Below are 21,268 nucleotides of genomic sequence, written 5' to 3' on the forward strand. Positions count from 1 at the left end.
GATTGAAATTAGGAAAACATTTTGCTTTTCCATATAGAGGCATATTTTAAAGGTGAAATTGCTTACAAAAACCTTTCCACCAACATAAGCCTTGTATTCCCTTTCATTTTATTTTGCATGTCTTTGTTGTCCTAAAGCACCTTTGCACCTTTGAGAGGAGGGAAGTAACTGACCTTAGCAATTAGAAATATCAGTAAAATAATTTCATACTGTTCAAGTGACAGTTTTGAAGTGGATCGTCTCATTTAATATGTTATATGCCTATTTTTGAAAATATTCATAATTCATGACATTTGTCATGAGAGAGCTCATAGTACAAAGGAAAGCAATCCACATGACAGTTACAGCAGAGTTTGGAAATATATATATAGGTCTGTCTTTTTAATAGTAGCACTGTCTTATTCTTGCTAAGTAATTTTTGAGTGTTTACCCAAGTTCCCGCAATCTGCTGTGTCTCTTCGTGTCTCAGAATATGACCTGGAACCATGCGATGATCCCGGCGTCCCTGCCTTCAGCCGCAGAATCGGATTTCATTTTGGAGTTGGGGACTCGCTGACCTTCTCCTGCTTCCCGGGGTACCGCTTAGAAGGTGCAACCAAGCTTACGTGCCTGGGTGGGGGCCGTCGTGTGTGGAGTGCACCTCTGCCAAGGTGTGTGGGTAGGTGGTCACACGCTTTCATTTCATTCATCCAGTGGGGACAGGGCACGGTGCGGTCAGGACACAGCGCCAAGCTTGGCAAGGAGGGCGGGCAGGAGTCTGGAGTGCTGGACAGCGACCCGGAGGGGTGGATGTGAACAGCTCTGGGTTTAGTTATCTCATCTGCAAAGTCAGCCCCTTCCAGCTCTAAAATTTTATGACTGATGAAAAGAGTGAAACTAAAGCATATGTCAAGCATATTTATGAAGGAAAAAATATATACACATAGATATAAGTCATCTGGAGCAAAAAGAAAAATAATAGCTAGAAGCCACAATGAATTAACACAATCTTTGACAACTATATTGGTGAAAACCAGTGAGTCCTCCTTGGTACAATGATGGTAACAATTTAGAAGAGTAGTTTTATTCTTTTCAGTTTAACCCTTTGATTGGATCACTGTGGCATACTTCTGCAAAGTGGCCATTGTTGAAATTTGAGTGCTGAATTAGCTCTTTCAGTGTGTTCTGGAGGAATTCAAGAGGTCATTCTGGAGAGTAAGAGGAATCTTAATTAGGTACTCTGAAACGAGGTGCTATGCTAACATGGTGGAATTAGGATGCCGATTATTGTAAATCTGAGGACTGTGCTATTATCAGGAATTTAGCTTAGAATTGTGAAGGCTTGCATAGTTTAAAAATGGAACTTTGGCTACTCATCTAGAGGGTCTGGTCATTCTGCCACTCAGTCATGTTGCTCAGCACGTGAGGGCTTTGCAATCTGTTCTCTCAAGTTACGGAAAACTGCCTAACATCCTTGCATCTGATATTTGTCTAGATTAACCATCTTCTGCCTCAGCTGTGAGTTCTCTGGGTCCCTCGGGAGTCAGTAACAATGTTCCACATTGATCTTACCAGTTGATAAAGCAGAGGCGGGTGGGGAAGTTGTGAAAGTAAGATTTCATGACCTATAAAACTACTGAATTGTTAACGTAGTAACACCAGATTTTTTCCCGTGGTGCAGAATCTCTTCAATTATCCGCATTATTTAGAAACATTATACCACTGTCTCAGGAAAAAAAGTACAGTATTTTGTAGATGATCTTAGAGTTTCTAGAGTGCTCAGAACCCGTATTCCTCAGGTTGGAAATTACTGAATGAGAGAGTTTAAGATCCAGAAGAAACTCCCAACCCAATGAAATCAAAACCTTGTTCCACAGACGTAACATTAAGTAGTCGATTGATTAGAATGTTCCCTTTGCTGTTATTCTATTTTATCTAGATTCATTATCTTTATACCGTTATTCTTGTTATTTGGACTTTTACACTGTTCCCTAAAATATCAAATGAGAAGTACCTGGGACTGAAATAATAGTTAACGTTTCTTGAGCCCTCGTCTGGACCAGGCGCTGCTCTGAGCTCTTTACGTGTATTAACCTGTTTCATCCCCGAGACATCCCCGGAAAGTAAGCACTGTTATTGTCAGTTCCGTTTTACAGATGGGAACACTAGGACACAGAGAATCTGAGACCTTTGCCCATGGTCACACAGTCAGCAAGATTCAAATGTAGGCATCTGAGACGCTGTCCCCATCGCGCTGTGCCGTGAGAGCCCACGGGCCGTGCGTGCGCCCTTTCTGCTTTTAGCCTTTTGTATTTTGCCTGCTGTGTCCTGATGTCCCTTCCAGTCCATCTGGCTGCACTAAAACCCGCCACGTGACCCATGTGGCCTCTGGGAGGTGTTCTTATTTCTCCCTTTCTCTCTTTCTCCCCGTCTAGTTAATGGCTAGTTCTGAAGATTCTGCCTTCCACACATAGTCACGTCAGCCTCCCCTGTCCATCCTCTCTGCCCAGCCTGGTGAAGGCTCTCTCACCTTCGTGTCCTGAAGATTCCAGGACAGACCCCCCACCGGGTGCCGCAGCTCCTGGAGTGATCTACCCAAATTCAAACCCCATCCATCCGTCCTCCTTAAGAGCAGCTCTTCATTCTCTCCCCGTGACATTTAAGACAAACTCTCCCTTGACTCTCTCACGAGGCCCTTCACCCACTGACTCTCCAAATGCTGCCCGGCTCACACGTGTATCCATGCTCGAGCACAGAAAGCCTGCGCAGGTCCCAAATCATCATGGTTCTTGTACCTGTGAGCCCTTCTCCATGCTGCTCCATCAGCGAGCAGTGCACACCCCTCTTTTCTGTCGGGCTGCCTCATCTCATGTGTTCCCTTTCTCTAGCCCCTTACCCCACTGTCCCAAGAGGGAGCCCCACACTATGGCCACTCCGTTAGCCTTGTCTTCACTTTTTCTGCCTCCCTCAGTAGGCTGGCCTTTCCTTTACAGTGGGGGCCATCTTATCCCAAAACTCCAGCTCTGTGCCTTATGCAAGAGATGATGGTCAAGCAAACAGAGATTACTTCCCTCAGAAGCTTCTCTCTTGACCTCAAAATTTGATTCATTAATACTCCCTGCCTATCTTCCTTCCTTTAAAATCACAGAAATAAGAATGATCCATCCATGGCCGAAACTTGCAAGTCCATTCCAAAGGTGATAGGTGACACTGGGATAATGTTGGCTGAATGATAAGCATGCTATTTTATCTTTCCCTGATAAACATGTGATCTTAAATAGAATTTCTAGTGAACACCTGACCTGAGAATGATTTTCCTCTTTATCAGGTCGCTCACACATGAAAGAGAAATAATTTTTATTTGCATTCATTCATTTTAGGATTATTTCTACCTAATTACTTATTTAGGATACTGGAAATAATATCATTAAGCACTCTCGTGATGCATAACCCCAGTAGAAATGAGCAAGCCCCTTCTTGTGCCACCTTTTGCCTGCCTTATATGTGTATCATTCAATATTTTTTATCTGAAAGTTAAAGAATAAAGTAGGCAAACTAGTTTAAGTAAAAATGAAGGTTTACTGGCAATGTGACTGAACAGTCCTTAAGTTGGTATGGCTTCAGGTGAGGTTTGATCAAGGATTCAACCTTGAGATCAGAGAACTGATACCTCATCATCTCTCTGTTTGGCCAAACTGGGTGTTGGCTTTATCCTCAGGCTTCACATGCCCATGAGGAAGCTCCAGGCAGCTCCCTGCCCTCCTCGCTGGGCTGCCACAGACCAGGCTCTTGTATCATCACATATAGTGTAGTAATCCCAACGTCAAGTTGCCCAGTGGATACAGCCTTCCCAAGATGGCTTCTGTGCATGGCCTGGACTTCCTCGGATTGGCCCAGATAGAGTCACATGCCTGTTCCTGACAAATCGCTATGGCCAGGACAGTTCTGGTTGGCTTAGGATATTTAAATGCCAGTCTGAACAGCTGTTGACTAATTAGGAAAAGTGCATATTTTGGGATATTTGTGATCTTTGAGAAATTTTGTGATATCTCAGGGATAAGAAGCAGGGGCAGAGTTAGAAAGCAGATATGATGGAGATGAGTGTCTCCTAGAATTCCCTAATCTAATATTGCATCTGTGAATGTACACACAATTCTGAACATCCAATTTTCTCAGTATATTATAAGCCTGTATGTTTACATAAGAATAATTACTAAATATTATCTGATAAAGGAAATTTTCAAAAAATCAGAGGCCAACTTGGCGGCGTAGTGGTTGAATTCATGTGCTCCATTTCAGTGGCCTAGAGTTTGAGGGTTCAGATCTTAGGTGTGGATCTATACACTGCTCATCAACAATGCTGTGGAGGAGTCCGATATACAAAATAGAGGAAGATGGGCACAGATGTTAGCTCAGGGACAATCTTCCTCAAGCAAAAAGAGGAAGATTGGTAACAGATGTTAGCTCAGCACCAATCTTCCTCACCAAAAAAAAAAAAAAAACAAACAAACAGTGAAAACAAGTTCCCTCTTGTTGAATATCTCCATTAATTCTATTTACTGGACAAAGTATAATGTCCTTGGATGAAATAAAATAAGAAAGAATCCCACACTACTATCCTCAATTATTTAATGGATTATAAATATTTCAGAGAGGCATAGTAGTACAAGATATCCTGCCTGTATTTTGATAAAGTAAATTGACCCTTGAGTCGTTTGGCCAATTCCATTTAAACATTATTTTCTTAGGCCAGCCAGTCTGTTGTTGCCATTTATCTTTTAATTCTAATTTTTAATTCTTTAATTCTAATTTTAATTAAAAATAGGAACATTATATGCAATTGTTAGATATTCTTTGTGAGAAAAAATGGAATTGCACAGTTTAAATAATATAGATTTCATATAGAGAGAGAGAGGTCGACTGATTTGTTCTAGCAACGAAAGCAAACTTGGTTTAAAATAGAAATAAAATAGACTTCCGTCATTCTTTCAGTATCAGTTTTCTATTTCTGTGCTTTTAAAATAAAGCTTCCGGAGCATATGCATATGTTAATTCATGTAAATTAGTGCGTTCTGAATTTCACAATGTTCTCAAAGGCCCCAGAACAATTTCTACGTGAGGTTAAACGTCCCTGTGTGATGTGAGGCATCGCACACCCTCGATATTATTTAGGTGGACAAGTTTCTTCATTACGGATCTGAATCTAGTTTAGTGTGTTAAACAGGCAGATTGAGACATTATATATTTTCAACTATCTTTCAATCAAATAAATAATAAATTAATATCTTCAATAAAATATTTATTATTAATATTGAATCTTTATCAATTCTTACAGATCATACGGTTAATGCTCTGGGTCTTGGACCTCCAGCCTCTGCGACCCTGAGAAACAGGTGTCTGTGGGTTAAGACCCGCTCAGGGGCGGTTCCTTCTGTCAGCCTGAGCTGACAGTGAGTTTCACAGGTCGGCACTTTTGTACAGAAGAATTAACTGAAAAATCAATGCGCTCCTTTCTACCAAGCTAATTTAATTTTAATTAGTTTAGTTCCATTACAAAACTCTAAATGACGATTCAATTTTAATTACGATTTCAGGAGGCTCTTTATAAGAAGAGCAAATGATTCATATTAAGGAAAATTATATTCATTCATCCTAAAGTAATTTTAAACGGATTACTGAAAGAACTTAAGCTTGATACATTTAATTGCTCTAGTAATGGAGATTTACAATGGATGTCTTAAATCAAGTTCAAAGAATTTCAGAAATTTTGGTGACTTAAATTTTATAATTTTCGGAGCACGTGCTTTTCCTTTCAGAGTCTTGTTTTCCTCGATTATTTCCTAAGGGAGACAGTGCCAGGGTTTAATGCACCTCTCTATCTCTTTGACGCATTTTAGTTCTCTCATTTGAAAACCATGTTGCATCCATCTTTGGACACTAGTCGATCTAATCAGGAGCAAATTTAAGTCAGAAAGATGTGTCTCAAAATCTCATACCAATGGGCAATTTGATGATGTCTCGCAGAACTTGGTGTGAATGTTAGCCTAACATTCACCAGGTGTGTTTCCCAAAACAGCTTCACCTTCCTACCCTTCCGGGGTCATGAGTTTACATGCATTCCTCATGTGTTATTTAATCCCTGTAAATATAATTAATTATCGATATTGTATATTAACAACAAGGTGTAGTTATCACATGTTCCAATCAATGCCAGGCTGCCGGGGGTTCACGTCGGAGTTCTGCTACCCCTTCCTGTATGAGCTGGAGCAGGTTAATTAACCTTACTGCACCTCGGTTTCCTCATTTGCAAAATAGGATTAATATTGATGCCGAGCCCATGGAATTGCTGTTTATTTAATGACATAATATTTATAAAAATATGCCCTGCGTAAGTGCCAAATAGGCCAAAAGAAGGATGAATTGCTGCACCCAATTGAGCAAAGTGTTACTACGTTTTCTTCACCCTGCAATTACTTATTTTGATCTTCCAGGGGTTCCTCTAAACTAGGAATTCTGGAATTTGCTTTACAAATCCACCTTTGCAACACCTACACCCTTTTTGGTTTCCTTTAGAGTCTTTAAGATTCGTTTTCTTCTTTTAGGCCATTTTCTCTTATCCAAGCAGCCCTTTATCAGGACCCCTCTGTGCTCCAAACTCTTGTAGGGCCTCCGCACTGGGTTCAGTGAAGCACCCCTACGCCCAGCGCCTGGCCTCGCCTGTGTTTGCAGCCAGATCTCCCACAGCTCTCTCAGAGGGTCTCCTGCTTCAGTCACGTCGATGAAGTCACATGAGCACCCTCTTTGTCTTGCACCTGAGTTGTGTCCTGGTGTCCTCACACTGCATCTGCGCCAGTATTTCTCGTCATATCTTTGATCTGCCAACTACCAAGTTGAGTAATGGACCATGGCCCTCAAGATAAAATGAGTAATCACGTCCAGCCTTTACAACGTCATATTTTCTTTTGATCTTGACACAAACTCAGAAAACAACAGTGATGTCAGCCACCATGTTCATTGGAATAGCGTCAATTCAAACACAGAACACAGCTTAAAATCGAGCAAAGATGTCAATGCCATGATTCTAAGAAAAAAAATTGTAATTCCCTGATAACTGGTATGAACGTCTTTGAAGAGTATAAAGCAATGCAAATATAAATAAAATAGTTATAATGCTTAGAATGGAGAAACGTTAAGTAAAACACTGTACTAAAATAGATTTTTTTAAAATTAATGTACCAAGTTTGTATACTCTACAAGCAATTTCGCATTCTTGGAGCAAAATTCATATGAAAGATTCTTTTAAATGCTGCATCGTACTGCAGTAGAATTATGAAATCCTGTCCTTCCACATTTAAATGTATTGGCTATGCATGTTTAGTTCACTTATAGGTGTATATTGAATAAATGAATTGTGTTTGCATATTTATTTAGAAACTTTACTTGCATCTCGGGTCCTGAGAAATAGTTGCTCGATACTCGTGGAGATAGATCATTTTGGAGGGGCGAGGATGACGTGGGAAGGAAGAGTGAGGCTTTACCCTTTCTCTGCACAGGCTAGAGCCACAACAGGGCTTGTCTACAAAGGGTCATCACTTACAACTAGCCAGTTAGTTTCCCACACATTATTTATATAACGTGCAGACTTACACTTACTTAGCGCCACTTACTATATATTGGCTTTAAAAAAATAATCCCAGAATCCAATCTTAATAAAAAGATATATAAAATTACATCTTTAGATTTGATATTTTTTTTCTTCCCATGCATCTAAAAGCTAACGTCTTCTTTCTAGGCTTACCTTTTTGTTGCATTATGAGAAATAAATTATATGGTTAATGTCTTAAATACTAATGTAAAAACAAATATAATTTGCCAATTAAGTGGAGAATAAAAGTCCTTAAAAATAGACTCTCTTCTACAACAAACTCAGTATGCTAGTTACATTATTGCTAATTATGAGTAATATTATGGAGCATGAATTATAAAGTATATTTGTTATTAAGTAAGATATAAAAAGGGGTACAATTCTATTCTTAAACAGAGTTTATACTAAATCAGTAATTAATCTATACTAGTCGTGTGACCTTGGAAAAGCCCTTGAGTTTTAAACAATTCTAAGCATCAGTTTCCCCGTCTGCAAAATGGAGTTTATTAACCTGTCAGATAAGGTTACAGTGAGGGTAAATGAGTTAACTATGTAAAGAACTGAGAAAAGTGTGTGACACATACCATCATCAAAGCTTGCACATCAGCCTTATCACGATAGATTAAATGTACCTTTAAGTAATGATACTCCTAACTGAGGCTGGAAGATTCTGGATGTGGCAAGTCTGTGGAGGAGAAGAAAAAAATAGCAACATAGTGGTGTGAATACCAAGGAAAGGAATCCCAACCATGTCGAGAACAGGAGAACAAAAGCTGGTCCCTGAAATGCAGATGGTAGACAGGGATGGCACAGCTTCCCTGTCCTTGGGGAGGAGAAGCACTTCTTTCACCAAGACCTCAGGTGGGGCTCATGGAGGAAACTGATCAGAATGGTTCTCCTGTCTCTGCTTTCCTCGTGGAATGCACCCCTGAAGACACACTGGGACTTCTTGTAGGCAATTTCCAAGGTACCCCAGAGTGACAACGTTCTCATCCCATACTTTGGGTTCAAAATGTGTGGACTTAGCACTGTATTCAATTAATTACCCCTTATCTGTTTCCAACCCTCTCTCCATCCTCTTGACCTCATTCAGTTAAGAAAGAACATCACAGCCTCACCTAATGAGCCAGTGGTGGCCAGAGGGAGGGCCAGGACCCTCATTATCCCCTTCATCTCCGGCCCACCTCTGTGGAAGCTTGAGCTCCACCTACCTGAGCTTCACAGTGGACATCTAATGTACACAATGCATAATTGACTTCATATATTCAAATATATGGTAACCCTAAATACACACCCAGATGTCGTACCACAAAAAAATATTTCTTCAAAAGTTTTCCTCTGACTAAAAATAATCTATTTGCTGCTATGTCAGTACTTTTTTTTTCCATCTTTAATTGCAAGATCTTTTTTCAAACTTATAGAGTAATGGATAAAAGGACCTAAATTTAATTTTTGAATAGTTTCCTTTATTGATCACAGAAAAATTCAATTTTAATTGAAAATTTCTACTATTTGTGACTTGGTTCCATGTTCTCGCTATCAGAATTCAATGAATTCTTTCTTATTCTCTTTGAGTCCAGTATCTTTATAAGTTTGAACCCCCGACTCTTGCATCCACAAAGCAACCAAAGGGGGACACCCTGCTTTGCCATTTTGATGTTCTTTACATTTATTTTGGCTTTTATGTTAAAAACACCCTGTTTCTTCAGGAAAGAAAGACAGTCAAAGAATTTGCAGCAAGTGCCATGAATTATAAGCATTTCCCAAGGAGATTATTTATCCAAAATGTTTGTTGAGTTTAAGATTTAAGCTGTATCTCTTCAAGCTCAGATTGCCTGAGAATCGTCAGATTGCTAACGTGGAAAGACCACCACATTGTTTGAAGACCACCCAGCCCTGAGCAGGAGCACCCGAACATCCAGCGCGAGAGATGCATCACTTGCCTTTCTCTCCATAATTTTTTAAAAGATAATTTTTAAAAGATTATTCTAACTTTTAAAACATAGAAATATAATAATATAAATATATCTACAGTTAAAAACAAATCATAAACTCTCATTGCCCTTTTGTTGCGTCACCCGTTCCCTGTGCTTCTCTCTCAACACTTTCTCCCCATCCCCCTCCAAGCCTGCCTTCATGTCTTTACTTAAAGAAGGGTGAGGGATAGGAGAAAGTAAGTTCTCATGTGTTTTTCTCCCCCACCCTTCTCCATGGGGACATTATTGAGATCCAAGTGCACAAATCAATATGAGCTGATCAGAAATCTCTAGCCGTTTCCTTCTGGCAAGTGGGCTAGAGAATCACAGCTGCTAGTTGTAGCTCATTTCATTAACTGTCAGCGAAAGATGGAGATGTCAGAAAATCAAAATTATGAAAGGGGGCATCTACCAAAGTTACATAACGCCTTAGACAACCCACTCTAACATTAAATACCATGAATTCCTTCTGTCTCTCCCTCTCACCTCTTATTATAGGCAAGCACTTTCCTGATTTTCGGTTTCCAACTGGATCATTCTTCTTCAATCTCATACTTACTTTGTTGAATTTTTCAAAATCACCGTGTTTGCACATAGTGTGACCAGCTGATGCAGAATCCCATGGAGCTCTCTCATCACACAAACACATGCAGAGCAACTGTATTATTTTATGATCATTTTGGACTCAGAAGGTTAGAGTTGAAGGACTTCTTCACCCAAGTCCTTCACGGCCACAGGCGAGGAAGCAGATGGGACAGGTGGAGTGACTTTCTCCGAGTTGACAGAAGGTGGAGCTGTATTGGTTTTCATTTTTCACCTTGATTAAAGACTGTTTTATGATAAGTTGGATCTAGAAGTGAATTGTCCTCCCCTTTTGTCAGGAGAAGGGAAAAGGGAGATAACACTGACTGTCACTGAATGCTCTCCATCCCAAGACGTAAAGCGGACCTGCCTGGTGCTGTGACATAGGAGCGTGTGACTCAGTGGTTTGGGCTGTTGTTAGCTTCCCCTTTAAATGCACCCAGGTTGATGCCACAAAATACAAGTGTGGGAAAATTGCACTGATGCAACAGTAGTGTTGACACACTGGAATTGGCAGGGATGCTTCAGGAGGCAGAAATGAGGCACTCAAGGGGTGTGACTGCCAGAGATACAGCCAGAGGGCTCGGGACATATCAGTTTTGTTCTAGATCTCTCTGTGGGGTAGCATGCTGCTTCTACGGAGTAAGACGCATTCTGTTAAAAGAAATAAGAAATCTTGGAAATGGGGTCAATGGGAGTATCTTTCCCGTCCAGTTGGTAAAACAGTAAAAAATATCAATAATCTATAAAAACAAAATGTTAATTACAGACATAACTTTGAAAGAAGAGAGAGCTGTCATGATTTTAGAGTTTTTATCTATTAAAATCAGTAATTCCACTTTTGAATCCTCTTTCTTTTTTAATGTCCTATTTATTTTAGCTGAATGTGGAGCAAGTGTCAAAGGAAATGAAGGAACATTACTGTCTCCAAATTTCCCATCAAATTACGATAATAACCACGAGTGTATCTATAAAATAGAAACAGAAGCTGGCAAGGGGATCCATCTCAGGGCGCGGAACTTCCAGCTGTCTGAAGGAGATGTTCTAAAGGTAAGAAGAATCTTCTTTCACGTGAGTCCATCTTTTCTTCCCAAGAAATAAATATAATACCTATCCATCTGTATACATAGACATATACATGTAGTAATACATCTTTATATATACACATTTTTTTCCTCTCCTCAGGGAGAGGCTCTGGCAGGATTCAGGAGCCAGCACACTGCCCACCTTCTAGATGGACTCCAAGAAAAAAAGGCAGGGTGAACAGATTCCAGGGGCACTGTGGTCTCACCTTGATCTGTAAATCCCAGTTCAACTGGAAACGCCCCATAATTCCTAAGGCATCCAGTGTAGTTCTCACCTCTTCTGTAATTATGTTAGGAAACTGGGGACCTTCCAGGATCTAGGGGCCAGAGATTGGGCATTTGTAGACCGAGCCTCAGGACATTGAAAGAGAAAGGCTTTGAGCAACAAAGACTAATGCTGAACATCATCCAGTCTGTCTACCTGCTTGGTCCAATGAAAACTAAGCAATTTGTCCAGGTCACACAGCTGATTTGTGGCAAGGGAGGGACCCGTCCCTCTGCTGATTCCTTTCTAAAGTTCTGTGGTTTTTCTATTGTATTTATGTCTACATGGACACACACAATGATGCATCTCACACTCAGCAGATTCCACTCACTTTAATCCATGAGCATTAAGAGGATATGCAAAGAGCCAGGTAAAAGGGGAACATTAGTAACCTCCCTGTTTGTCATGCATTTATGTAATGGTTAGAGTGGGGTCCCTGGAGGGTTCCACTTGACCTCACTAGGTGTTATGTGCACAGGTCAAGAGACACTTACAGACTCAAGGGCTTCCTTCCTCCTGAGTCCACGCTTGATGATGTTTCAATGTCATAGTTTAGGAACGTGGTTTTATTCTAGCTGTTCTTTCGTTGTAGCAGTCTTTTGAAAGCTCATGCTGGCAGTGTGAAGCACTGTAATTAAGAAGTGATTTTCAGGCAGAAACTAGTGCATTCTCACTGATCTAGAAAAATTTAAAGTTACATCATAAGTAGTCATTTTCTGAATTCTTTGGTAACCTCAAATTCAGAAGTCAGTAAGTTTTTAAGGCAAACTTTTGGTGCAGGTGAGCAATTAGAGATCCTGCATAATATATACAGTGGTAAATAGTACTGGAACGGAAGGGAGCAAATCTCGTTCATATTTTATTTTTTGCAGCTTCAACTTGTTGATTGTAACAAAAAGCCAAAAAGCAAAACCTTACTTACCACGTTTAGTTGCAGAACAACTGTCAATCATCTGAAATGCCTACATGTTTTTCAGGCATATATTTTCTTGAATATGCTAATAAATAGCTCAGTGTTAAAAAGTGGAATTCTCTTAATTTTTGAGCACAAATGCTATTCTCATCCCTCCCTCACACATAGTATGATCCAATAGTAAGACCAAAGTTTTATATACACTCAACTCCCCGCACGCAGACGTGATATTTCCTTGCTTCACATGGAAGAATCATGTAAGAGAAGTATAGCTCTAATGGAAATGTCACGAAAGGAATATAGAATGGAAAGGGAAGTTGATTTTGGAAACGGAGCCCTTGGAGACAGCTCCTGCAAGACAGGGAGAGATTTCCCCAGTCCTGTCACTCCAGGATCCTGGGTGATGTTTTCTAACCTGTGATCCTCTGCTAACTTGGCTATTCCACTTGGAGCATATGACATTGATTAAATGCCAAGCTCTGAGGAGGGTTTGTAGTGTAAATGGTTTCAGCCTTGTATTAACATATGACTCAAGGAGCCTTTTCCTCGTAACTGAAAGGAAGGCTTGGATTCTAGCTGCTTATAGATGAGGAAATACCACTAGGAGGTGTTGTGCTGGACTAAAAAAGCTTGTGACTAATTTGACCAGAATTGAAAATCAAGTATTCCAACTTCCAGTACTATCTGGGGTGTCATTTGTGATAAGTACAAAATTTGAATCCAGATTTTCAACATGAGAGAGCTGACAAAATAAGGAACTTCATTGGCTGGTTACTTCTTCATTTGGAGATGTTTCTGTCAAGCACAGTGTTGATTGCCGATGATGAAGAGAAACAAGACAGAAATACTGTTCTGGAGAAGCTTATCATTCAGTATTTTAAAGTTCCTGGTTTTTTTTCTTTTTGGTGATGAAGATTGGCCCTGAGCTAACATCTGTTGCCAATCTTCCTCTTTTGAGTTAAGCAAGATTGTCCCTGAGCTAACATCTGTGTCAATCTTCCTCTATTTTGTATGTGGGATGATGCCACAACAGTGTCTTGATTAGTGCTGTGTAGGTCCATGCCTGAGATCTGAACCTGTGAACCCTGGGCTGCCGAAGTGGAATACACAAACTTAAGCATTATGCCACCAGACTGGCCCTCAACGGTTCATCTTTAGTGGTTGTAGTTATGAGCATACTGTGAACTAGGGGCTGTTCACAGGATCTACTCAATCTCTGTGATGCCCTCAGTTGACTGCTTGTTAGGAAGCCAGGACTGGTAGAGTTGACTGTTGACAATGCTCCAGAACTTTAGGAGTGAACTTCAGGGTCTGCTTACTTGTTTTCATGCCTCTCATGTCCGTGGACTTCTATAAATTACAGAGAATTCCATGGCATTTGACATGACCCAACACCTTTCTGGAGAGGCCTGGATAATTTCTTTTTGATTCCTCTTGACTTCAAATTCTTTATTCTTTGAGTGACAGAAGGCTCCTTATGTCTAATGAATTCACATATTAAGCCAAATAGTGATTTTTCAACAATAGCCCGTTTCTAGCTTCTTGTGAAGAGTTACATGGTATTTGATTCTACTGCTCAAGCATATGCTTATGTAATTGAAATGAAATAAAATAATGACCCATAAAATTAATTTTTCTAATGTGTTGTCTCCTTTTCGGAGTATCTGTGTATCTCTGTCTAGCAGCATATATGGTTTATACATTTACTAGAAGAGAGATGAGAGAAGAAGGGTAAACAACAATCTGTGAGAGAAGGAAGACAAGTGGGGGAAATACACAGACATGGAGGAAGCTCCTGAGGACTTGGATAACCTTTATTTAATTAAGATATGCATGTTTTTAATATAAAGTAAAATTTTTATTGTCTCTTCCAAAAAGCCCTTATCCATACCAATGTTTTCTTACAATGAGCCATTGGAATAGTTCACAGAGGCAAATGGATGAACCGTTCCCACTGAGCATTCTCTTCTTAGTTTCCTGGGGATGTGAGGGGTCCTAACACTGAATTCTACCAGAACGTGAATGCCGTTTATTCTGGCATGAGCAGAAAAGTATTCCATGGGCTATCTCCCAGTGCCCATGCCCTAAAACAGACACAATCCCCACTCAGGAAACATGGTTGCCACCCACCTGTTCCGAGTGTGGTCTACCTCAGTGAAACTCAGGGGTCATCGCTGAACCCCCCTCTCTCTTACCCCTGACCCTGACGTCTGCTCAAAACCAAGCTCTGTCTGCTTTGCCTTCCAAACACTTGCTGTATCCACTCAGGCTTTATAACCACCTAGGAAGGTAAAGTCAAATACAAAGTATTTTAGGGCAGGATGACTCATCTCTCTGATATTATTACATGATGCAATTCTTTTATTACAACTAATAAAAGACTAAAGTCACATCAGGCTCAAAGACTAGAAAATGTGACAAGATTTCAGCACATTGTCTTTTCACGTAATACGTTCGGACAGAGAAGAATGAGATACCCTATTACTTATAGGATAGCTCAGAGAAGACATTTGTAACTGAAATATTTTACATCCTTTCCACCTTTATAAGCGGATTATGAGAAAGGGAAAAAGGTAGATAAGGGAATCTGGAAATGCAAAGAAATGTTTATTTAATTTTCAATAAACTCAGAAAGAGCTCTCAAAGTGATGAATGGGAAATGATCTGAACACAAATGGAATCTTTTTATCTTTAATGTTAATGGTAAAGATAGCACTTAAAGGAAAAAGATTGTTTAGCATCGTCATCCATCCAGCTTTCTGTGAACTGTATCACTTTTTAAAGCACTGTAAGAAATCAAATCTTTGAAGATTTGAATGTCTTATTGAAATTGCTGCCATAAAAACACAATGAAGCAATAGGCGGACTCATGCTGTGAATTCTCTTTAGGTGTATGATGGCAAAGAGAGTTCATCACGCCCATTGGGGGCCTTCACTAAAAATGAACTGATGGGGCTGATCCTAAACAGCACTTCAAATCACCTGTGGCTAGAATTCAACACCAATGGATCTGACACCGAACAAGGCTTCCAGCTCACCTACACGAGTAAGTAGCGTATGACTTAATCATTTCACTTCATGTTCTATTTTCTCAGGATATAGCTGTTACTTAGTGATTTGTTACATTTTAAATATAAATTTTTTTTCTGGCCTCCTTACTGTGTTTTGGATTGCTATTTAATTCTGTACGCTGTTGACCAGGCAGTAAATTCACACACATTACTGGAAGCAAGTTTGAAGTTTATCTATTGAGAAGTATTAGTATTTTCATAATAAAATGTCTGTACTTGAAAAGAAAATATCATGACCTTTAAGAGCTTCTGGGCTTAAAAATATTGATCGTGATATTGTGCACATAAACAAAAATTGTTATACATATGCATGAAAGATTTAGAATGAATGTTTGGTGTAATTAATAATAATAGTCTTTGAATGCCTACCACACATCAATACTTTTCTGTTATATCTATGTATCTTTCTGTACATCTATTAGATTCTATACTTTATAAAATATATATTACATATATGTAATATATACAATTATACATATATACGAATGCATACATGCACATACACACAGGTACTGTTATGTGTGAGTATATATATGTGTGTGTATATATATATATATATATATGTAAAACAACTCTATGTAGTAAGCTCTTTCTTGTCACCACTAATTTCCTAATGAGAAAACTAACCACAGGTAATTTGAGTATTTGTCCAAGATACCAGCTACGTGAACTCTTAGAGCTAGGATTTGATCTGTAGCTCACAGTTTTCAGCAGTGTTCTATAGTGCTCCCCCATTAATATAAATCAATATGGAAAATGGAAATTATTTTTAAGATGAATGTGAAGAAGACAAAGGAGGATAAAAAATAAAGGAGGAGAAGAATTTGTACTTTCAAAAAAAGAAGTTTACGATATAATAACTATTTTCAACATTTTTAGTTCCATACAAGTAAAGTAGAAAATGTAGCTATTTGGTGTACATAGCCAATTAAAAAATTAAGTAATCAGATAAATAAAATGCTTAAAATATACAAAATAGTTTAATCCTTCACCATTCTGATGCTTAAAAATCTTTGTGACATCAAATACGGTGACATAGGAAGTTAACAATTTTGTATGTTTGAGCATGAAAGTATGTTGATGATCATCAAGATTGATTCCTGTATTTGACAGATGAGCAAATGAAGGCTTGGAAAAGATGATAATTATCCCAGACACAGAACTAATCCAGGTGTCTAAAAGGAAGATTAATTGCCTCAAATCTTTCTTGGTTGGTGAAATTACAGTTGAAGATTTGTAAGACTTTGGGCAAAAATAGAGCTAGAGTAGCTTTCATCCTGAGAAAACCAATGTTTCACTTTTAGGAAAATAACCTTTTAAAAGACTCCGTCAATAGAAAGCATATTCATTGTATTGCATGCCAAATATATTAGTGACAATGGACATTATAAAATTAATGTATAATTATATTTTTTCTTTATTAGAATTCCCCTTTTCAGGATTTCATTCCCAAACAAGTTCCAAAGAGTTCTTGTAAAACCATTTTGCTTTGCTTGCAGATAGTCTATTGTGATCTCTGTGCATCTGCTCCAGTTTCTCCACCAGAATACTCCTCATCTTTTGTTTTGTTACTTGGATGTGTTAATCCCCACTTCCTAGCTCTTACACCAGTCTTAAAGTCCCAGAGGAATGTGGCTACTTGGGAAGGAAAGCTGTTTGAAAACCCTTTAGGTAACTTTCTGTGTTTATTATAACTGAGGAGAAATTCCTGGACACCTGGGTTGTTCCTCCACTTCTCTTGTTGCTTTAGCTCATCTGACAAATCTTGCCTCCTACTGTGATTTGTTGGCAAAAAGGAGGAAGCATTGGCCTTGTGCTTCCCTTTCTCCTATGTGCATCCCTACGCCTCATCCTTAATACTGCCCCAAGTCTGGGGGTTACAGAGCTCAGCATTGTCTCTCCCACAGCTGCTTCATAGAAAACTTATCATGCTGAGCTTCTATTTTATTTCTCATTGTTGTCCCAACCTTAGTAACTGCTGCCTGTTCTCCCTCCAACTATTTCCAACTAGTGTAATTCTTGATTTATGAACACTTGCTCCTATATTCTCATGGTTGTGCAAAAGATATTCAGAAGGAAATTCATGCTTATGGTTCTGGATTTATTATTGAGGAGGAGGTTACTGAACTGTTTCCAGAACTTCAACTTCCCTCTTATTGTCCAAATAACAGTTGAGAAGCGTTCTCTAAAATCTCTGTATTCTCTAAGAATACGTAATTGGATTGAAATTACAGACTGTGGGCTTCCTCATCCTTCCCTCATCAAGAGTCGTTTCTTCCATGTGCTTCCTCAGCCTCAATTAGACCCCACGTGGCTGTGGTAGCTCTATGTTTCTCCATGGCGTCCAGCATCACTTTGGGACCTTTTACTGCCCCTCCTATTTCTCTGAGTAACTTTAAGAAAGCTTGAATCTGAGGATCTACTTATGGGCACTTTCCAATTATATGGACATTATTATTTGCATGGAAGTGCAAACTTTCTAAAAACAAGAGAAAGGAATATTGGCAATAATTGGTATTTAGCTCTTACTATCATCAATCTGACAAGAGTAATTATCTTTTTTGCCTGTTTTCCCTCTTTGATTCCATCTCCCAAAATGCACACGCTCCCTGGGCACAAGTCTTGTTTGCAAGATTGCCCTAGAGCTGAAACAAACTGCCAGATGGGAAAAGATATTTGTAATACAGAATTGATGGCACTGATAGCTATATTATCAAAATATTATTAACTTCACATTAAATTCTGAGGTTTAAACACTAACTAATTAAGTTTAAGAAATTCCAAGATCCCATAATGTGATTAAATACCTGATTCAAATATTCATCCCTAAAATATGCTTTGAAAATAATGAATGCTTATAAAATGTTTCGAGCAAATTATTTAAGTTTAAGACTATGTGAAGACACTTTTCGACTAACTGTTTTCAAAAGACTTTTGTAATTTCCTCTTACTAGTTAACTGTATTACTTCAGGAAACATTCGTATTTAAACGTTTAGGATCTGTAATTAACCTACACACATGAGTGGAATACAAAATATCAACAGGGAGCAAATATATACCTTAATAAGCATCCTAAAATTTTTGAAATGAATGAAATTTTGAATTTTTGAAATTTACAAATAATATTCTTATGTCCTTTAATATTTGCAGCCTACTCTTGCATGCTTTCTAATTTTACCATCTTGGCAATGCTGGGTCTTGGTAAGCAGTTCCTCTTTATTCTTCAGAGGTTAGAAACGCCTCTTTAAGTGTTTCAGTAGTTTGCTGAAGCTTTCACCTCCTGGAGTGCTGAAGCCAGCAAGAAATCCAGGTGTTCTAACTGAAGCCAGGAACTGCTGATGAACTTATTTTTAAATATTTTCGATGATCTTACTTTGATGAGTACCACATATATCGACTGATGCATGTGTAAAGGCACTGACAAGGAAGAAAAGCCAGGCGTCTCTGGCACAAGTTCGAATAGATATATTAATAGGCATTTATTAAGTAACAATTAGTTTCTGAATAATAGGTTCAGGCAATGTAGAACTGAGAAAGTTTACCTCTGTGAAAAAACACCGCTTTTTGTTACAGGTTTGTCTCTAGTCATAACAGATGATAGCCTTCTGATTCTATAAAGATGTCGAATGAAAGCACACGGCATAAGCTCTTTGAGATCAGGGACAACGGGTGTTCGTTTTCTTAGTCCCCTCTGCACCTCGCACAGATGTCTCATCTGTAATATAAAAGCTTAGATGGGATGGCTGTTATTCAAGCTTATTCTACAGAGCACTAAGATTCCATAGAGCTGGCCCAGGGCAATAAGAGTTTTGCTTTATTTAACATAATCCTTTTTGTTTTGCTTTCTGCTAGTGATTCTAAAGCTCTTCAAATATCGGGAAAAATCATATTGACAATGGGTTACTATGTTTTCTAAATATTTCAGCAAACATTTTTAAAGAAAAGGAGTTCTGAGAATTTAAAAAATCCTATATTGAATTCAGAATTCTTTAAAAATATGTTGACTTTTTTAGAGTTCCACAAGAATATTCCCAGAATAGTCATTCTTCAGAAACAGTTTACCACAGGATGTATGGGAGAATTTGGGAACAAAACAGGCTTTCTGGATTGTGTACTCTTAGTTATTTAAATAGGGAGAAACAAACCAACCCTCCGTCACAATTCAACGAGAAATTCTTGCTACCTAGAGATGTAGTAAAAGAAGTGTAGCTTAGACAAGCATCTCTGGGCTGTCTCGGTGGAACCTCTTTTTGATTAATCAATGACTGTACCTGTGTCACCTGTGTCCTGAATGATTAGCACTCTACTGAAACAGACAAGGCAAAAGCCATGGTTCCTGTTTGCAAATAAATGGCTTAGGATGGTAAAATTTAGCACTTGTGAAAATTGGTCAATAGAACTGTGACTCTATAATTGTATTCTGAACTATGGGATGCATCTGTAGATGTGGTTGTGGGAGTCAGTTCATGGCCCTGATTCACATTGACCGATATGTGTGACCCCTAATATAGATCATCTTTGTAGAATTTGACCCTTCATGTATTGTGATATTTGATGCTTAATACATTTCATCTTCACATGAGTTTGTTCTTTTTCCCCAAATAAACTATAGCTCCTTGATGGTAATATGTGTATCTTGTGCCCTAATATTTAGAAATATGTGTATCCATTTCTAAAAATATGTATATATCTAATGATGAAAACTAAAATTTTGCAGAAAAATGAGAGACCATTGAAAGCTAAAATAATCATAGAAGCCTCGAGAATTTTCTTTCCTTACTTCTAGATGCCCTTTGTCTCATTGCTCAAGATTGAATCCAACTGCCAGATCCTATATAAAACCTGCACTGCTGCCCAACATCCTGGAGCAGAATTGCCTGCTCCTTCTTCTGTGTCCCTGGAACCTCTTACATTTCGACTCTACACCTTTTATTTTCACCAATAAAATGTGAGGTCCTCAAGAGGAGGAATCTTAATTTGATCAACTACATATCACCTACACAAACACTTAATAAATGATAATTAACTGAGCTGACCTAGAATTTACATGGAAGGAGACAGACTTGTATAGATGCGGAAAGTTGAATATGATCTTTCAGCTCCTGAGATAATGAATGTGAAAGTCTGAATTGAATGGAAGATGCACAATGAGGAGAAAAAGAAAAACCAAAGTTAGCTTCGGCAGCCTGATTATGGAAGGCTTTAAAAGCTAGACAGCAGTCATTACTGTTCAACATTAAGGCAGAGTCATTAATAGTATTTGAGGAATGAAATTGCATGGAAATCTGAGATTTAAAGAATGGCAAACCAACAATGGTATAAACACCAGTTCTTAGAGGATTACAATGATTCCAAATGGCTGTTTGTGTGATATCCGCCACCCGCAAGTGACTTGAGAGTAAGGGAGAAGGACTTCTTGCTGACTTTCAATAACACATAATCAGACAGAGCAGAAGTACTTAGTACTCATAAAAGGAATAGTCAGAATGAATATAATATATATATCTTAAAAAAAAATCAACGTATGTCTTGGGAGGGTGGTGTGCGGTAGTCAGTAGTCGTGGAACAACAGATAGAGAGACCTTGAAAATGGAAGCTTTTCAGTGACCACCCAAGATGTATCTGGCAAAGAAACTAAGCAAGAAGATGCTGTAATCCAATCCCACTGGGAAAATCAGTGCTCTCATGGGGGTGAATTAATTAGACTGACTTCCTTTTAAGTTTATTGGCTTTATTTAATTAACTTCCCTT

The 21,268-nt window shown here is 38.7% G+C and overlaps 1 protein-coding gene across 1 annotated transcript in view; it reads left to right on the forward strand.

Moving 5' to 3' along the window:
- CSMD1 (CUB and Sushi multiple domains 1) overlaps positions 1 to 21,268 on the forward strand; it is a 1,825,670-nt gene that overhangs the window by 1,485,822 nt on the left and 318,580 nt on the right. The window contains exons 22-24 of the mRNA XM_046648453.1: positions 470 to 658; positions 11,063 to 11,232; positions 15,335 to 15,491. Of these exons, the coding sequence (XP_046504409.1) occupies positions 470 to 658; positions 11,063 to 11,232; positions 15,335 to 15,491 (516 nt within the window). The remainder of the gene's footprint in view (positions 1 to 469; positions 659 to 11,062; positions 11,233 to 15,334; positions 15,492 to 21,268) is intronic.

The sequence above is a fragment of the Equus quagga genome, chromosome 22 (genome assembly GCF_021613505.1).
Source record: "Equus quagga isolate Etosha38 chromosome 22, UCLA_HA_Equagga_1.0, whole genome shotgun sequence".
Taxonomy (NCBI): domain Eukaryota; kingdom Metazoa; phylum Chordata; class Mammalia; order Perissodactyla; family Equidae; genus Equus; species Equus quagga.